General features: G+C 39.8%; 2 protein-coding genes across 3 annotated transcripts in view; one reads left to right on the top strand and one right to left on the bottom strand.

The window, feature by feature from the left end:
• The window catches only part of 5-HT2A (5-hydroxytryptamine receptor 2A), a 108656-nt gene that overhangs the window by 91467 nt on the left and 318 nt on the right, over positions 1-16871 (bottom strand). The window contains exon 3 of the mRNA XM_069047923.1: positions 2543-2582. The gene's annotated coding sequence lies outside the window, so the exon portion shown is untranslated. The remainder of the gene's footprint in view (positions 1-2542; positions 2583-16871) is intronic.
• LOC138131138 (homeobox protein SIX2-like) lies at positions 1555-16515 on the top strand. 2 transcript variants are annotated; one of them, XM_069047961.1, is made up of 5 exons: positions 1555-1875; positions 4692-5044; positions 7694-7934; positions 7987-8248; positions 15812-16103. In XM_069047961.1, the coding sequence occupies exons 2-5, from the start codon at positions 4904-4906 to the stop codon at positions 16023-16025; spliced, it is 858 nt and encodes a 285-aa protein (XP_068904062.1). In that variant the 5' UTR covers positions 1555-1875; positions 4692-4903; the 3' UTR covers positions 16026-16103. The 2 variants fall into 2 exon arrangements, with proteins under 2 accessions (XP_068904062.1, XP_068904063.1); XM_069047962.1 differs by lacking the exon at positions 15812-16103 and adding an exon at positions 16120-16515 and having other exon boundaries at positions 1557-1875.

The raw sequence follows: 16871 nt of genomic DNA, 5'->3' as shown, positions 1-16871 counted from the left end.
AAGTCTTCCTCACATTTTAACTTTATTATACATACATACTTCTGTTTTCATTAATTTTAGCACTTTAAGATTCTAATACATACATACAAAGTATTTAGTTATTTATCTCAAACAATTTTGAACTGAAATAAAAATTTCTTGGATTCTCTAAGCTTTTTTCTTCAGATGACAAATGAATAAAATATCATTAGTCTTATTAAAATTATAAAATTATTTAATTACACCAAAATTTCTATATGAGATAGATACATATTTTAATCAAAAATGTATTGTAAAAATGGCAGCTATAAGGAGGTGGCCGTTATTGAGAGTGAATAATAAATAAAACACCCCTATTATTTTTATGCTTAGGTAGGTACTTTATTAAGACTAAATATTTTAAACATTACCTGCCATATCACATCATGTACCTAATTACATTTTTTTGAAATATTTCTCATAGAGGTTTGTTTTAACTTCTTAATTTTTGTTTGTAAAACCTGAGATTCACAATTAGCTAAAATGTTAACAATTTCTAAGCCAGTTCACTTTTATCATGACAGAATCGAAGACTTATACGTCTCTCAGTTTTTCATACATATCAGGAAATTTTCCAATAAAACCTTTGTCGGAGTGGCTGTGGCCGTTTTATGGGGGTGTCCGCTATTGGGAGGGTCATTAGTACCGCTTTTCGGTATAATCGGTTCTAGGAACTTCAAAAATGGCCGTTCTTGGAGGTTTTTCAGAGGTATGTGTATGTCCATGTAATAAATATGCCTAGATTGAAGAAAAAATAAAATGATGGAAGTAGATATGTATTTAAGATGTCCCGAAATCTTCCAAAGAAAAATTAACGGTTTCGTAACTCAAACAGCTTTTAATCGTATAATCCATGACGAAGAAGAAATTTTTTTCAAACGGACTATCCAGCCAAGCAGATGCTTCTTAACAGCGTAATTTTATAGCCTTCAAACAATTCTTCTGCTTCTGCCGACGCGCCATAAACAATCTAGTTAATCCGTTGCAACAATTAACCGCAATAAAGAACCTTTTGTTGGAGCAAACGCAAAGGTCAAGCACGATAATAATCTAACCTTTTTGATACCATATCCGCTTTAAAATCCATCTCTGGAGATTTACGACTAAATTGTTAATAATTGTTGCGTTTAATTTAATGTTTATTGCTGTGAGGCGCAATTAAATAAGCATTACAAGAAGTGCAATTAGCTGTGGAGTAATCGACACCAATTCTTTCGTTTCTGCACAATTCGTACTATTTTATAAATGCACGCGGAATCTGTGATCTATGCAAATTCCGAATTGCTGAAGATTTACTCGGACGGAAAAAAACGCCACGAACACCGCACATAAAGCATTTCCGCTTCCATATCACACTGGAAGATTACAAGTAACAGAACAAGATAGCAACAAATTAGCACCTCTAGGTATCAGCCGGCATGAGCACTCCAATTTAAAATCTCGCCGTCGATTGGCCGACGACCGGCGACTCCGCCCCTTTACACTTGGATACCTTACACAAGTCCCGCCTTTCGGGCTTTCTAATATAGGAAACCAATTCGCCCAACTCAGTTGCGCTGAGGCCGTGGTTGGGGTTGTACGTGTACCATTTTTTTTGTTTCGGTGGAAGCTCGGTTTGAGAAGTTCTCTTTTTGACGGATTTTGATAGAGTCGTGCAGACGTAACGAACGCACATTCCACGCATTCTGTTTGCGCCCGTTTAATTAATTGCGTCAACGGTTAAATTTAGACGTTTGATGGGAAAACGGAAGGAATTCGACCAGTTGGACCGAATTGTTGTGGTGTTATGGTGATGTGATTGTGGGTTTGGTGTGCTTTGGTCGCCGTTTAAGGGAGCTTCCGGATTTACGCACTTAGGTAAATTAGAAGGGGGCTGGGTCGGGGGCAGATCGGTCAAAATCGATGCTGCCATAACCTCAACACCGAAGAGATATAAAAACGACTCTGATGTCGAAAAGTCTGAATGAAACTCCCGACACCAAACGATAAATCTAATTTTTTTGAGTTTCCAAAATTTTTCAAAAAAAAACAATACCCAAAAATAATTGGCGAACGTTGACGTTTCCAATTCTCCACCCCTCGTTTGATTTGAACCATTTTGGGTGGTGGTATCTTGTGTAGTATCGAACCACCTGAAATGTCAGTTGCCGTCGCATCAAGCACTCGACGTCAACCGCCACTTCCCAGGTGTTGGGTTGTGTTTTTGAAAAAAATGTTGCAATAAGGCTACAATAGAAGTGTTACGATTCAAACTTTAACCTTTCTTCTTTACAAATGTGGTGTTAAAGGTCAAATTAACTACTCGGCCATAAAACAAAACTGATTCTGCAGCCTTTCGGCTCATAAAACTGTCAATTGTGTTTTATACTTAGCTGTTGCAACACTTATATAGTGTGTTTTTTAACACCATGCATTGACGTAATGTTTTACTGAGCAATACGCAAATAAATTAGCAGAAAACAGACCGTAAATGAACAGAGCAAGACAAAGTAACAGTTTTGAAATGGAAACATTTTGTACTTACCCGGGAAAGGCATTTGGTGAAGTACCCATAATTCCAAGATCTGGAACAAAAATTTTGAATTATTTTGGTTTTGTAAAACCAACTGTTTGCGTTCAAAAAATAGATCACAACAACCAAGTGGTACCACTTTTCAAAATTCTAAAGAAAGAGGTCTGGCCATAAAATATTTTATGAAATAATTTTTGTTATTTTACCACTTTTACAAGTTTATTTATTACAATTGGTAAATTTGAACCCGCATACAAAGGTCCTCTGGTTTTATTTTGTTTATTTTGGTGATTGTGCCGTTTTTGGTGCCACTATTATTTTGTCCAATTCAAAACTGAAAGTTCTCCCAAAAATTGGCACGTTCCGCTTGTACAAAATGTTGGATGTTTTCTTTGTTTTGTTTGGTAATTGGTACACTACGCTTTTATATTAAACAAGAATAATAAAACACTTGTAATGGTGGTAAAATGCCCACGAAATTGTAACGAGATTTTTGGAATTTCTCCAAAGAGTTCTCCTTGTTGATGTATTGACTCAGAAATAGAAATGACTTCTAAAATTACCACCAGGAGAAACAAACAAGGAATAAAACTCGAAACAAGTAAATATTGTCATGTTGCAGTGACTAAACTGGGGATTATAGTAACATTTTGTGTACTTGTACAGGGTGAGTCACAAAGTTGCGGAGCTAGGTTTAGACCAGGGATCATTCATCAGTTTAAAGTGGGACGTTGAAGGTCAAAAGCCTTGATCTGCCATCTTCAAAATTTATTTTTGTTAGACAAAGACCAACAGTTTTTCTAATGAAAACAAAGAATCTGTTTTCAAGTTGACACTTGAACAACGCAAAAGCAAAAAAAATTTTCACACCAAAATGAGCACAAGAAAACTATTTTGTATTTATGAAAAACAAGTCGAATAAACAAAAATTAAACTCTGGTTTTTGGAAAGAGACAATAAATTAATTCATGAAAATAAAAAAATGGCCGCATATTGGGACCTTTTATTATGATTCCCTTAAATAAAATCATTGGACTGAGTACTTATTTTTGTATACTTTTGTGCAAAATGGGATAATTCATAGCTCTGTACTTCCATCCTTCCTATTTTTAACCGCCAAGGATCTTTTCTCAAGTTTATTCCTCTTTCAAACTAAAGGTGGGCGTTCACTAGTCCGCATTGTACGCAAAAAAATGAATAGGGGTTTCGAATCGTCTTAATGGTCTAATTGGTGATATTGAAAGATGATATTTGAAAGAAAGCGAAAGTTTCTTTGAATTTTTCTTTTGCAAATTACGTTGACAATAATAATAATAATGACAATTATGATATGTTTACGACTTAATTTCTAACGAAATGATTAAATTCTGTACAAAAAACAACACAATGAAAGATGATGAATTAAATTTAATACATGTAAAGTCTATTCAAAAATCAAAAAACCGCCAACGTCGCATTTTCCTCGATAATTACTATCGGCAACGCTGTCTGGTGTAAAATTTGGTGAGACTTGTAATTTTGAGGTTAAATGTTTATTAAGTGTTGTTTTTCTGGGCATGTTTAAGTAAAAATAATAAGAATCAATAAATAAATGAAACGTGCTGCTAATAAAACAATATGAACGAAATTCAAAGTAATTGAATTTTATTTTGAATCAAATAAATGTCATAATTTATAGTTACCAACATAGTATGAAAAAATATCTACCTAGGATTTTTTAAATTTTACCAACCTAAAGCAACAAGTGATGGTTTTTTGATTTTTGAATGGACTGTAGTTTGGTGGTGCAAAGCCTTTACAGAAAAAAACACCATTTTAAAAAGTAGTATTAAAGAAGAGATGTTATGAATCACTTATTTATTCTTCTGTATAGGTATTTGTCAATAGAACAGATATTTTGTAATGAGAAAATGTGAAACAACAGCACTCATTTTTCATTTTGACTGTTTCCCCCATTACTCCTCGCAAAAAATATAATCACCGTGGAACAAAAACCAACAACAGTTGATTGTTAGTTACTCTCCCTATTTAAAATCGATACCCCCATCGACCACCCCCAGCCCGACCACCCTGCAAATTACCAACAACAAACACCGACCGTTCATCGTTATCCGCGCCGCCGCCTCCAGACTGTCAACTAAGCGAACCTCTTCGTTTCCAGATCCTCCAACATCGGAGAGCCGCCAACTCGCCAGCAAGGAGGGCAGCAGGAACGCGTGCCGCTCGAGGTTATTCACCAAAAAACACTCTCTCGTCGCGTTATCGATGACCATCATCGCCGGCGTGATGACCGTGAAGTAGTGTTGGCGAAGTGGTCGTCGTCGTCGTCGAATTAGCTCTCCAGCAACGGTGTTGCTGAGAAGAGAGAGCGCGATGCTGTCGGCGGGGCTTGGTTACGGTGTCTCTGGTCCTGTGACGGGCACCACGCCCCCCTACAGTCCGCCACCCCCCGCGCGACACAGCCCCCTGCCGAGCTTCGGATTCACCCAGGAGCAGGTCGCGTGCGTGTGCGAAGTAAGTGGATTTGTCTGCTTATTAACGAGGGATCTGCCCCCGGGGCTCGACGGAAGGTGATAGGGTGGATTTTTTGCTGTCCTTCGGGCGGCGGCGGCATCTCGGAACGTCGAGGCGGGGGCCTTCCGCAGAAACAACACACCAAAACATACATACCAATCCTTCGCGAGTAAACACCACGTGGAGGCGCAATTGCAGGAAGGACGAAAGAATTAAACGCGGCCAGGATGGAATCCTGCCGAGAAAACAAGTCGAGTTTTCTCAGAAGGGAAATTATTCCAAAATCTTCTAGAATGTTTTATAAAACACTGTGTAAAACAGTGTCATTTTACTTTGACACTGTAATTTTAACAGAAAAAACACAGATAATTTTAAATCCAGTTAAAACAAGTCGTTTTACCATATCGAACGATTTTCGGTGCATTTTACATCAAACAAATAATGTTAGAAACAATACGTTTTCATGTAGTTTTACAAAAGGATCTAATCCTTCTGGGGAAACAAATCAAATTCTCTTCAGAAAGAAAATGATGCTACGGAAGAATTTCCATGATTTTCCAGAATTTTTTCCAAAAACTCAATGTAAAACGGTGTCATTTTACTTTGCCACTGTAATTTTAACTGCAAAAACACAGATAATTTTAAATTCAGTTAAGACAAGTCATTTTATCATATTAAGAAATTTTAGATGCAATTTACATCAGAGAAAATAGTCAAATTACAAGATTTTCAATGTTCCAAAAACTGTCCGGGATGTAATCCTGACGAGAAAACAAATCAAATTCTCTTCAGAAGAAAAACGATTCTTCGAAAGAATTTTCACCGATCCAGAATTTTTTCCAAAAACAAAGTAAAATGGTGTTTTCTACTTTGCTAGTGTGTAATTTTTACTGCAAAAACGCAAATAATTTTAAATTCAAGTCACCAAGTCATTCTACCATCTTAAGAAATTTTAGGTGTAATTTACACAAGAAAAAATCGTCTAATTACACGATTTTCGATGTGTAATTTTAACTGCAAAAACCCAGATAATTTAAAATTTGGTTAAGACGAGCCATTTAACCATGTAAAAACATTTTCAGTGCAATTTACATCAAAGAAAATCGTCAAAATACAACTTCCGATGTTAGAAATAACAGAAAATATTTTCGTGTAGTTTTACAAAACCTGTGTAAATTGACATCTGCCTCGGCCACAGCAAATTACCGAGTTGCTCCAGTTTTTCGGCTAAATTCACACACACACACCACACTTCTGTTGCGTGTAAATTCGATGTAGGCGTGGTATTCGGCGAGATTATTTCTGGGGAGATTTCCCAATTTATGGAGTGTAAAATTATCGTCCAATTAGCATTGTTATGGTCGTTTTTATCGCAGCGTTTTCGCGATTAACACTGCTCTGCTAGAGATAAGAGCAATCGCCGTTATTTATAACACCCAAAAAATGTACGTGCATCGAGAGTAGAAAAAAAATCGTACAATTTATGCGGAATATTATTACGCACGAGCGATTTACGATGCGATCATTTCCAACTTGTTATTGCCAAAATTCCATTACGGCAAGGAAGTGCGGGTTAAACGCCCTCATTTTGACGAAATCCGTTTGGCAACCGACTAGATTTGGGTTTTTCTTTCTTTTTTTTTTTGAGGGGGAACTCGCTCCAGTTAACCGGTCGAATCTTGCAACGATTGTATAATAATTACGGTTTTTCGGGGCCTCTGGTTTTTTCGTACGAATTTATTAACTCCGCCGCTATTAAGTCTGAATTTAAATTGATGATTATAGTGTGGTGGCAAATGATTTAAGACAGGTTGACTAATTGAATTATTACCAGGCCACATGTGGAGTGAATGTGTTACTGTAATTTTTTACTGCAACTCCTTTTGACAGTAGGCAACACTCATTAGAACCACTTATAGAAATGATAATTTACGTCCGTTGCACAATCCTGGAAAAAAGTCGATTGGTTTCCGCCGGACTTGACAGGATGTAGGTGCACTTGCACAATCGTACCAAACGGTACGACCAAGGAGGAGAGTCTCCGATGCACCTTGGTCGTACCTTTGGTCGGAAGACTGGATGGTCGGCGGAAGTGGCGAAATTATGCCCGATTAAATTTTTGCAGGTGAGCTGGTGATAAGCAGTACTGTTGGCAAAAAACAAAAGGAAATGAATCACCCCGTGTATCGCTCTAATTACGAACACACGATAGCGCGGGCATTCCTGCAATTGCACTTTCCCCAGCCATCCTCGACCTCTCCGAATCGGTGGTACCATTAGCAGGATAAAATTACACCCACGGTACTCCGTGGCAATTAATCATGACGAGTACGTACAGATAATCCCGCTTGTCATACGAACCTCGGTGTTGTTTCAAGATAATAAAGCCAAACAACGACTATTAATTATGTGTAATGACCGTGCACGCAAATGAATTTCATCTGTTCAGAAATCCCAGAACCATTTAAATTAGACCCGATAAACACGAGACCCACAATGACCATCAACGTTCCTACACGTCCGGAGAATTTACGACCTGTCCCGAGACACAACAAAATCGCAGCTACTTCGACAAATAATCCCCAGTGGTACCGTATCCTTTCGATTCCTGGTACTGTCATTCGCGGAAATTCACTTCCTCCGTTGCAGGTGCTGCAGCAGGCAGGCAATGTGGAGCGTTTGGGGAGGTTCCTGTGGTCGCTGCCGGCTTGCGACAAACTCCACAACAACGAATCGGTACTCAAGGCCAAAGCCATAGTGGCCTTCCACAGGGGCAACTTCAAGGAGCTGTACAAGATCCTCGAGAGTCACCAGTTCAGTCCGCACAACCACGCCAAACTCCAGGCCCTCTGGCTGAAAGCGCACTACATCGAAGCGGAGAGGTTGAGAGGTAGTACCGTCGAGGTGTTGGAATTTTGCGGTGAAGTGTTTGCGCTTTCCAGGTAGGCCTCTGGGCGCCGTCGGGAAGTACCGTGTGAGGAGAAAATTCCCGTTGCCCAGGACGATATGGGACGGCGAGGAGACGAGCTACTGCTTCAAGGAGAAGTCGAGGAGCGTGTTGAGGGACTGGTACTCGCACAATCCCTATCCCAGTCCTAGGGAGAAGAGGGAGTTGGCCGATGCCACCGGTCTGACCACCACGCAGGTCTCCAACTGGTTCAAGAATCGAAGACAGAGGGATAGAGCTGCCGAACATAAAGACAGGTAAAAAACGAACGCGGATCGATAAGTAATTGACTTAATCAGTATTGAAAAGGCAGCCTTAGTCGGGGAGATCGTGTTACGTGCGGAAGCCGTACAGCTCGCTTGTTTACAGCGGCGGCACGGGGGAGAGGGACAGGAGGATCTCTCATTTGGAAAATTATCATATCGAACAGCGAATTTGCCCGTTCGGGATAAAAATAAATCGAGAGTTGAAAACCGTAGCAAATGGGATGTGACCCACATTTCGAATGTTAAAACGAATCTGGCACCAAGTCCCCCAATTTTTGAAATTCACACATTTTGACGAATTTTCGAATCCTAATACATTGTATTGCGGACATGTTCTTTATTCCATTTATTTTAGCAATCTGGTTGTTTTCAATTTGGACATTTTCAAAAATTGTTTGGCACATTTTCGAAGTCTCTCACCAAACCTGTTTTTCAAAAGTCAAAATTTGCATTGGTTAATTAATTTTTTAAAATTTATGTTCTTAGAAGTTTGGAATCATCCGTTATGAAACAATTTCCCCAATTATGCGTTCATGAACGATGAAGAAATATCTTAACGATATCTACTTATGTACAAGTTTTTGAAAAATCAAAATTTTAAATTTTTTCGAAAACGAAAAAACTACAAAATGCTATAGCGTAACTTTTCCACTTCCACTGTTTCATTTTACCAAAGATATAGGACCTAAGGACGATTTGGTAATTGTTCACTTTAACTACTTCTGGAATTTTCGCGTTTTTTCTGGCTAGACAGCCTCAGGGCGTCCTCCTAGATCGTTTCCCACCATTCAAGCCTTGTGCAAATGCCTTTTTTCTCTCTTGTTGTGTTTCAAGGTCGCGCCAAGTCTTAGTCAAACTAAAGGGTAAGGAAAATTTGGGCGGCATGAAACTCCGCACAGATCCCTAACCAGCGGGGTGTCATAAAATTATGGTTGATAATCCCAAAACGAAACTCCGCACCAGTCGGGCACAGGTAATCTGGACGGGCGGCGCAGAGCCCGGTAGTAATTCTTAGAAGGGTTTTTGGAAAAATTATAAGATTTTAAGTTTCTTAAACGTTTTTGAACAATTTTAAACTTCTTCCTTAGTTTTAAGTGAGCCGTTTGTTTTAAAAGATGTATCCCATACGTGAAACCACTAGTCAACGAGGTAAAAATCAAATTGTGTGTGAAAATTACATGTTTAGTTTCCATCATGTGCTTGGTTCAAGTGAATCGCGCTGGAGGTGTATAAATAAAACCTGCAAAGCGTTTATACTTACTGTTGGTGAAGGAAGTCAAAGAATATTCTCTTCCGGAAAATTTTCACATTACCTGTCCTTCGTGCGGAGTTTAGTGCACCCAAAATGGGCAAATTTTTTAAACGTGCGGAGATTCATGCACCTTTAATCCCTTTACCTGGATCCGTGCGGAGTTTCGAATCGCCCGAAAATTTTCATTTACACAAGGTTTGACTGGTGGGAAACGATGTAGGAGGACGTCCTGAGGCTGTCTAGCCAGAAAAAACGCGAACATTCCAGAAGTAGTTAAAGTGAACAATTACCGACGATTTTTTTTTGAAAAAAAATGAAATTTGAAAAAATTGCAAATAAAGATGTTTGGATGGGTCATATTTGTATGGTGGTTTTTTATTCGTTGCGCACTAATTACGTCTATTTGAACACGAAAAAAATTCTCGTCCGTTTTATCGCTTCAAAAATGCAATCTCACCATCGACGACTCGATGACAAGAGCTAAAAATACGCCGCTGCTACAATTCCATTTTTTTTCTAAGTCGTTGCACTCCCATTTTTAACTCCATTGTAAACATAACATTTTTTTTTCAATCGAGTGTACTCCACGAAACGTGTTGAAAAGTATCTAAATTTAAATTCACAGTACATTATCACGTCATTTAAATGCGTCGTGTTCCACATCTATCTGCAAAGCGATCGACGATGATTTAAAAATCTATTTCAACCGAATCGAACCGCGCAAACTGAAAACGGTCGTAATGTCGGAAAATGTATGTTATCGAGAGCGTGAATTAAGGACGTCGATTCGAAAATCAGCTCGGCCATTTATCGTTGAGAAATCGAACCTGAAACAATTTATTCCACGGGTGTTGAGCCGCCGCAATTAGTAGCCGAGCCAGCAGCAATATTCCGCGGATATGGGAAAAGTGGTCGTTATAATTCCGATTTTATCAGTTTTATGAAACAATAAAGGCCAACAAATACGGTACGAACCAGTCGAGGAGAAAACGAAATAAAAGGGGGAACGCGAGAGGCTTTCCTTCGACGCCATCGCTGAAAATAATCCTTGTTGTGAAACCGCTAATCGCTCGAATTCGAAACCAGTTCGGCGTTTTCATCGCAAACCGTTTCGGTTTCGCTGGATCTAATCAACGAACGCATTCCGAGTGCATCATCTTTCCGTGCATTGTTGTGACGCTTGACCGTTTCGGATTTAAAGGCCTCGTCACACCGCCGCTCCTGTCATGCCTCTGCGACATAAATTCGAGTGGGTTTTGCGGTCGCCGTTGTAGTTACATATTGCGTTGCGTCTTGGCGTCGAGTGTCGTATGTCGGCTCGTGTGACTCATGTGCTAATTTTAGCATCCCGTCGACCTGAAACCGAATATAACAGAACGTTTTCATCTGCTGGCGAAGTTTCCCTCGAATCCCTGGTGTTGTCCCAATTTCGGGTCCCGCTGGCGCGCCAGATCTGAGACCTGTGGCGCTCGCATGTCCGTCGAGGGACGCGCCCGGAGAGAGAGGAAAAGCGCAGAACCGGGCAGACCGCAGTGTGGAATTACACACGACGTTATCCATTGACAAACATATCATGATGCCGCGTCATAGTTTTCGAGCTGGTGCGTTATCACCATGTGTTTCATTTCTGACACATTTTTTCCACCGATCTGCGTCCCATTCGTCGGATTATCAAGTCTGCGTTTGGTCGATGTTGTGTGAATTGGCATTCCTCCGGGGGGCACAAGTATCGTATGTGTGGTAAAGTCTAAAATAGCACGCTGCCGGGCTATTCTCAGTTTCCAGGTCCAGCTCTGTGTGCGAGTCATCCGATACCCGAACACCAGCAAACACTAGAAATAGAAATATACACGGCACTTCGATAGCGCTGTTTGCATTTCTTAGCGTCAGCACTGACGCCGACAGAAAATTATCAATTCCAGAAAGGGCGAATCGCGACGTGGGGTGGTGGAGATTAGTGCGGCTTCTTGGAGTGCCAATTTCAAGGTGACACCAGACCGAAGCTTGCGTTGCCGCTTTCGGTTCAGATCGATCAGGTTTTGTGGACGCCCAAAGCTGTATTATTTTTGGAAGAATCTGTTCAATTTGAAACTTGCTTTCGTAAGCTCGCCCGCCCAACGAGGAATCCATACTTGTCACAGTTGGTGGCGTCCAGAACTAGATAATCCTCTCAGGAAAACATTCTTCATTTGAGTCTACTTGTCTTGAAGTATTGGCAGTGCGGCTCTATGGGTCATGGAAAATGATTTACCAAAATATTAACAAGTGATCAAATAAAATCATCGATTGTAATAAAATCCCTCCGAAAAAACGGTCGACTCTGGATGCTGTCAACTGTCTATAGGTAGACTTGCCCTTTTGGTACCACATGCAATTCGTACTTCGGGTTTTATCGAGTGTGTTCATCAATAAATACGTTCTTGAGCGCTGAGTACCACAGAAAATGTCGTTTTTCATGATTATCGACCCTTCTGAGTACTATTCGTTGAAAAACGGCAACTAGGGAATAATTCCAAACAAGCTTCTTTCAAATTTACATTTTCTCAATCCGACTGGTTAAAAATTGCGGGTGCTCAAAGCTGACTTTGGAAGGACTTGTTGTAGTAACACCTATTTGTCCTGGAGGACAAGCAATGCAACTGCATATTGTCATTGGGGGAGGTGATGTAACAAAATTAATAAGGGCAACAAAATTCGAAAAAACTTAACTCGATGCGCTCCTTGGAAGGCATCGACTGTATCTGTGGTCTGTTGAACCTCGATATCGATATATTTGGTAGTATAGTTTGTCCAGCGAGAGATTGGTTGACATAAAAAATCACTAAATTCTACTAACGCACGTAAAATTTGAAATATGTATGTATATCCTTCAAGCAGGAACATTTTTGCCCTGAAATTATGCTCTAATTAATGTATTGTAGTGCATTTTGTAGTGTTGGGATAATAATAAAATTTAAAATCTCCCAATCTCTCGCTGGACGAAGTTTACCAGTTTTTGATAAATTGTATTCATCAAATTCCAGAAAGAGCGATTTTATTATGTTTCGTTTGCCGACTTGATCTATCCCATCGAGTACTATTCGTTCAAATACTGTTGATCTCAAGATCTTCCTAGTTCCAAAATTGAAAAATAGGGTAAACTTCTTCAAATAAATTTGTTCCAAATTTCCAATGGGAGCGCTTAAATCTGAGCTCGCGAGGCTTTGCTTCGAAAAATCAAATATTGTTGAAGGAGTTCGTAATTGCTGCGTTTGGCGTCCAAAACTACATAATCCTCTTGAAAAACGTGATTAAAAAAATTCTTATACAGGGTGTCTCAGCTAAGACTTTCGAGGCTAATATCTCCGTTATTTGGCAACGGATTTTTATGAAATTTAAAATGCAGATATTTTAGACCGTGAAGGTTCAATTAGTAATAATAAAATTACCTCAAGTTAAAAAATGTAATTTTAACATATGTTTCCTTTATCGAAAATTATGCGCGATTATTATTAGATTGTGAAACATTAAAAAATAGGGGTCTACACAAACAATTAAGTAAATCACTTGTCTGATTCAACGAAAAGATTAGATTTTGTCGTTAAAAATTTAATGTAAAATTTGAAGGTATTTGAGCAATTACCTTTTGAAACAATTGATGAGTAATTGCCAAGCAACATTTTGTACACCCTTTAAAGTCTGTCAAAATTGGGCGCGCTTTATTAGAAACGTCAAATTGTGAAAATTTATTGAAAATACTCTAAAAATAGACTACAGCGGCAGAAATTTCAATATTGTTGAAAAAGGAAAAAAAATTGCCTATGGAGAGTGTCGTAAGAACTTCAATGACACAGTTCGTTTTCTCGTGGAACACTATCCAAATGTAGGCTTTACAAAATGTAAGGTTAAGAGAGTCGTCAATTTAGTTGAAGACACAGGAAGCGTACGCGAAGTAAATTACCTTGATAAAATATCCCGATCGTGTTTTAGTCCTTTATGGAAGAATTAAAGCATCCAGAATAATAAATTACGTCCAAATGTTGTCTTTAACTTTGTAAATGTTTGTAAGGTTAGCAAGATAAACGTCAAATATGTCACCTGCGCTGCTGCGAAAAGGGATGACCAAAATTCTGCAAAATTGCGCGTTTGTTTCATACGCGTCAATTTTTTTGCATTTGCAGCCACGTTTAACACAGTTTTTTGCTTTTTTCTTGCTAACCGGGCTTCTCTCAAGGAGTTTTTCCCTGCAGCATTTTTTATTGACGTTCAATTTTTTATGTAAATCTTAATTGATTCAACATTTTAAAAAGGCATGTAAAAATTACGATTTTAAGACTTGGGTGATTGCATTAATGGGATTTTATTCTTCACCGTCTAAAATATTTGCATTTTAAATTTCACAAAAATCCGCTGGAAAATAACAGAGTTATTAGGCTCGAAAATCTTAGCTGAGACACCCTGTATAGTTGAAGACAGTTGATTAAGAAGGAAGTTTAATAAAAATTCCGAAAAAAATCATTCGTTGGCTCTTGATCATGTAGTACTTTTGGTACCACCTGCAATCGTTTCTTTTAAGTGAGCATTTTTTGGTGGTACTAAAACCTTCGATAAAAAAGATTTATTTATCAGATTCCATAAAGAACAACAATTTTTATTCATTGTTCATTTACTTTTACCGGTCTAATGGTACGTAATATTATCTACAAGCTGTATAGCTCGAGGAACTGATTTATAAAAAGATTATCCATTTGGGATCCCATCAACCATGTTAATCGAGCTCTCATTTTTATTTCGGTACTATGCGGTACCACAAACAATCACTTTTGACGATGTCAAAATGTCATCTCAACAAATTCGTTCCGAATTCCCATTTTTTCGATTCGATTAATAGAAAATTGAAGGCGCCAAAGCTGGCTTATTTTTGGAAAGATATGTCGAGTTTTGAACTTTGTTATTCTACCCGGTTTGTTGTGGAAAATTAGCCAACACTCGAGGAATCCGTACTCGTTACAGTTGGTGGCGTCCAACACTTGATAATCCTCTTGGGAACGCGTGATCAAATTTTTATTACGTGTTTACGGTCGTTCATACCTACTTGTCCTGAAGTACTAGCAGTGCAATAATTGTACTGTCATGGGGTGACGATTTACTAAAATTAACGAGTCCGTAAAATGTGTGAAAGAATTATCTATTTTTGATACTATCGACCGCGTAAATCGGTACACTACTGTGCTTTTGGTACCCCTGCAACTCATTTGTTGTTTTTTGGTGGTACCAAATTCAGACAGACAAAACGAATATATCGAATTCCATAAAGAGCAATTTTATTCATGTTTCCTCTACTTCTCCTTGTACTTCACAACTGATGTATAAAAAATCATTCCCTTTGGACTCTGTAGACTGCATTTTTCGCGCTGGGGATAATTTTTGGTGGTCGACGACTCTATGGATCCCACTGATTGTCATGTTTGATCGTCAACTTTTTTTATTACTCGTTTATGGTCGTTCCTATCTACTGGTAAACAATAGCATTAACAACATTACTGTACAGCTACGAGCTATTAATAAAGTAATAAAAGGAACAATAACGATAAAATCGCTAAACGTTGACCATGTTTCCTAAGCGAATCATGCAGTGTCTGGACACCGCTGTCTGTCCTTGTCGATACATCTTTGGCCAAGTTGTGTACCAAAATGAAAAACGGTCGTTGGACACCACGTGGTACCACACAAGTGTCCACTTGGGACGGCACCAACATGTCTGCGTCTTTATCGATCCGTTTGTGTCCGAGTCGTTGGAAAAATGTCGAAATATCTGTACAATAAAAATATTTTCACCGATTCACGTCCCATTCGCGTCGTTTTTCGTCGAATCGTAAAATCGCCACCCATGCAGGCTCGTTCTGACGTCACCTTTGGCCATTGTATTGTTTCCAAATTCGGCTCGACTCCGAAAACTGTTGCGATAATCGAATTAATTCGACAGTCGACGACTTTCTTTTCCTCTTCTAATTCGTACGTGTGGTAGAGAACGCATTTCGCAGGCCTCCGCGATCCCCGGCCTCCCCTCGATGAAGCTCCTCCAATATCCCAGTATCGGGTTACACCAAAACAACAATGTCTGTTCAAACATCCTCTTCCACCCCTCAATTAAGCGTCGCTTTCGCTGGAACTGTCCAAATACTTTCGGAATAATAAAAAAAAAGAATCGGTAGTGTTTTCCACCCCGGCCGCCTCCGTCTTGTCCTATTTAAAGGAGCGCCGCAGACAGGCGTTTAGGCAAATTGATGGCTAAATAAACACTTATTAGGACCTTTCCCCAGACCGTACAAGTGGTGCACATGTGTTTACCGAATTCTTCGCCTCGCTCGTCGGAAACATAAAGTTGGCTTCGCCCCGCAAAAATGGGAAAACGCCGCATCCAGAGGCTATCTTGTGTGGGCAACTCCCGGGGTCGGCGTTTACGGGTATCGGATTACGCGACGGAGGCAGCCCGCAGGTGAAACACGATATCTCAGAGAAGCTGAACGTAGTTAGAGGGCCTCCGGGCACCGAGTCCGGCGTGTAGGTGGTCCTCTCTCTTTCCCCCATCGGGAGCGATTTCCAGAAAAATCACATTTTTTGTTTGCAGCGGCCAGGCCAACTCCGACAAGCCCCACCTGGACTCGAGCGGGTCCGACAGCGAATCAGAGCACAAATTGACCACGTACACCCCCTCGGGGTCGGTGGGACCGCCGCAACTCGCCCCGTACGGCAGCCTAGCCGCGCCCCCCATCGGACAGCCGCTCTATCAAGCCCCCGGCGGCATCTTGCACGACTACCAGACCTTGTGACAGTGGTTGGCAGCGCCACAAGACGCCGCCGCGGCGAATGCTACTCTGTGAATCGGTGATAGGGGCCGCCCCCGCGACCGATACGTCCGCGATCGCCCGATCGCGGACTTATCGACGTTTGTTACACTACTGTACTTAATATATTGTATTTTTGTTCATAAAATTTATCTTGTACATACAAATTTATTCCCTGATTTAAGTATATTGTAGCGTCTAAGTGTATGCATAACTAGACTAGACTCTCCTCATTCAGATTGTTGAATTTTGTCCGTCACTGCCCTTCGTTTCGTCATCTCCAAGCAATAAGTTTATTTATGGACCACTGTGCCGGTTTTCGCGACTCCAAAGCTTAGGTCTAGCTCTTCGTTTTATTTTTATCGCTGTGACTACTTAATCGGCCGGTTTGTAAACTCGACGTTCAATGGATGATAATTTGTTTGTGGCACAAACTGAAGCAATAAAATTTTAGCTTGCTATTGTACACCCGACGGGGGTCTCATTATAGTTAAAAACATGTTACTCCAACAACATACCTTCACCATACGTACTT

The sequence above is a fragment of the Tenebrio molitor genome, chromosome 5 (genome assembly GCF_963966145.1).
Source record: "Tenebrio molitor chromosome 5, icTenMoli1.1, whole genome shotgun sequence".
NCBI classification, from domain to species: Eukaryota; Metazoa; Arthropoda; class Insecta; order Coleoptera; family Tenebrionidae; genus Tenebrio; species Tenebrio molitor.
This window is presented reverse-complemented; position numbering and strand designations above follow the sequence as displayed.

Coding starts and splice junctions, on each gene's coding strand:
- LOC138131138 (XM_069047961.1), top strand. CDS start 4,904: ATGCTGTCGGCGGGGCTTGGTTACGGTGTCTCTGGTCCTGTGACGGGC. Junction 7,935..7,986: donor CGAAGCGGAGAGGTTGAGAG/GTAGTACCGTCG, acceptor TGCGCTTTCCAG/GTAGGCCTCTGGGCGCCGTC. Junction 8,249..15,811: donor GCTGCCGAACATAAAGACAG/GTAAAAAACGAA, acceptor ACCTTTCCCCAG/ACCGTACAAGTGGTGCACAT.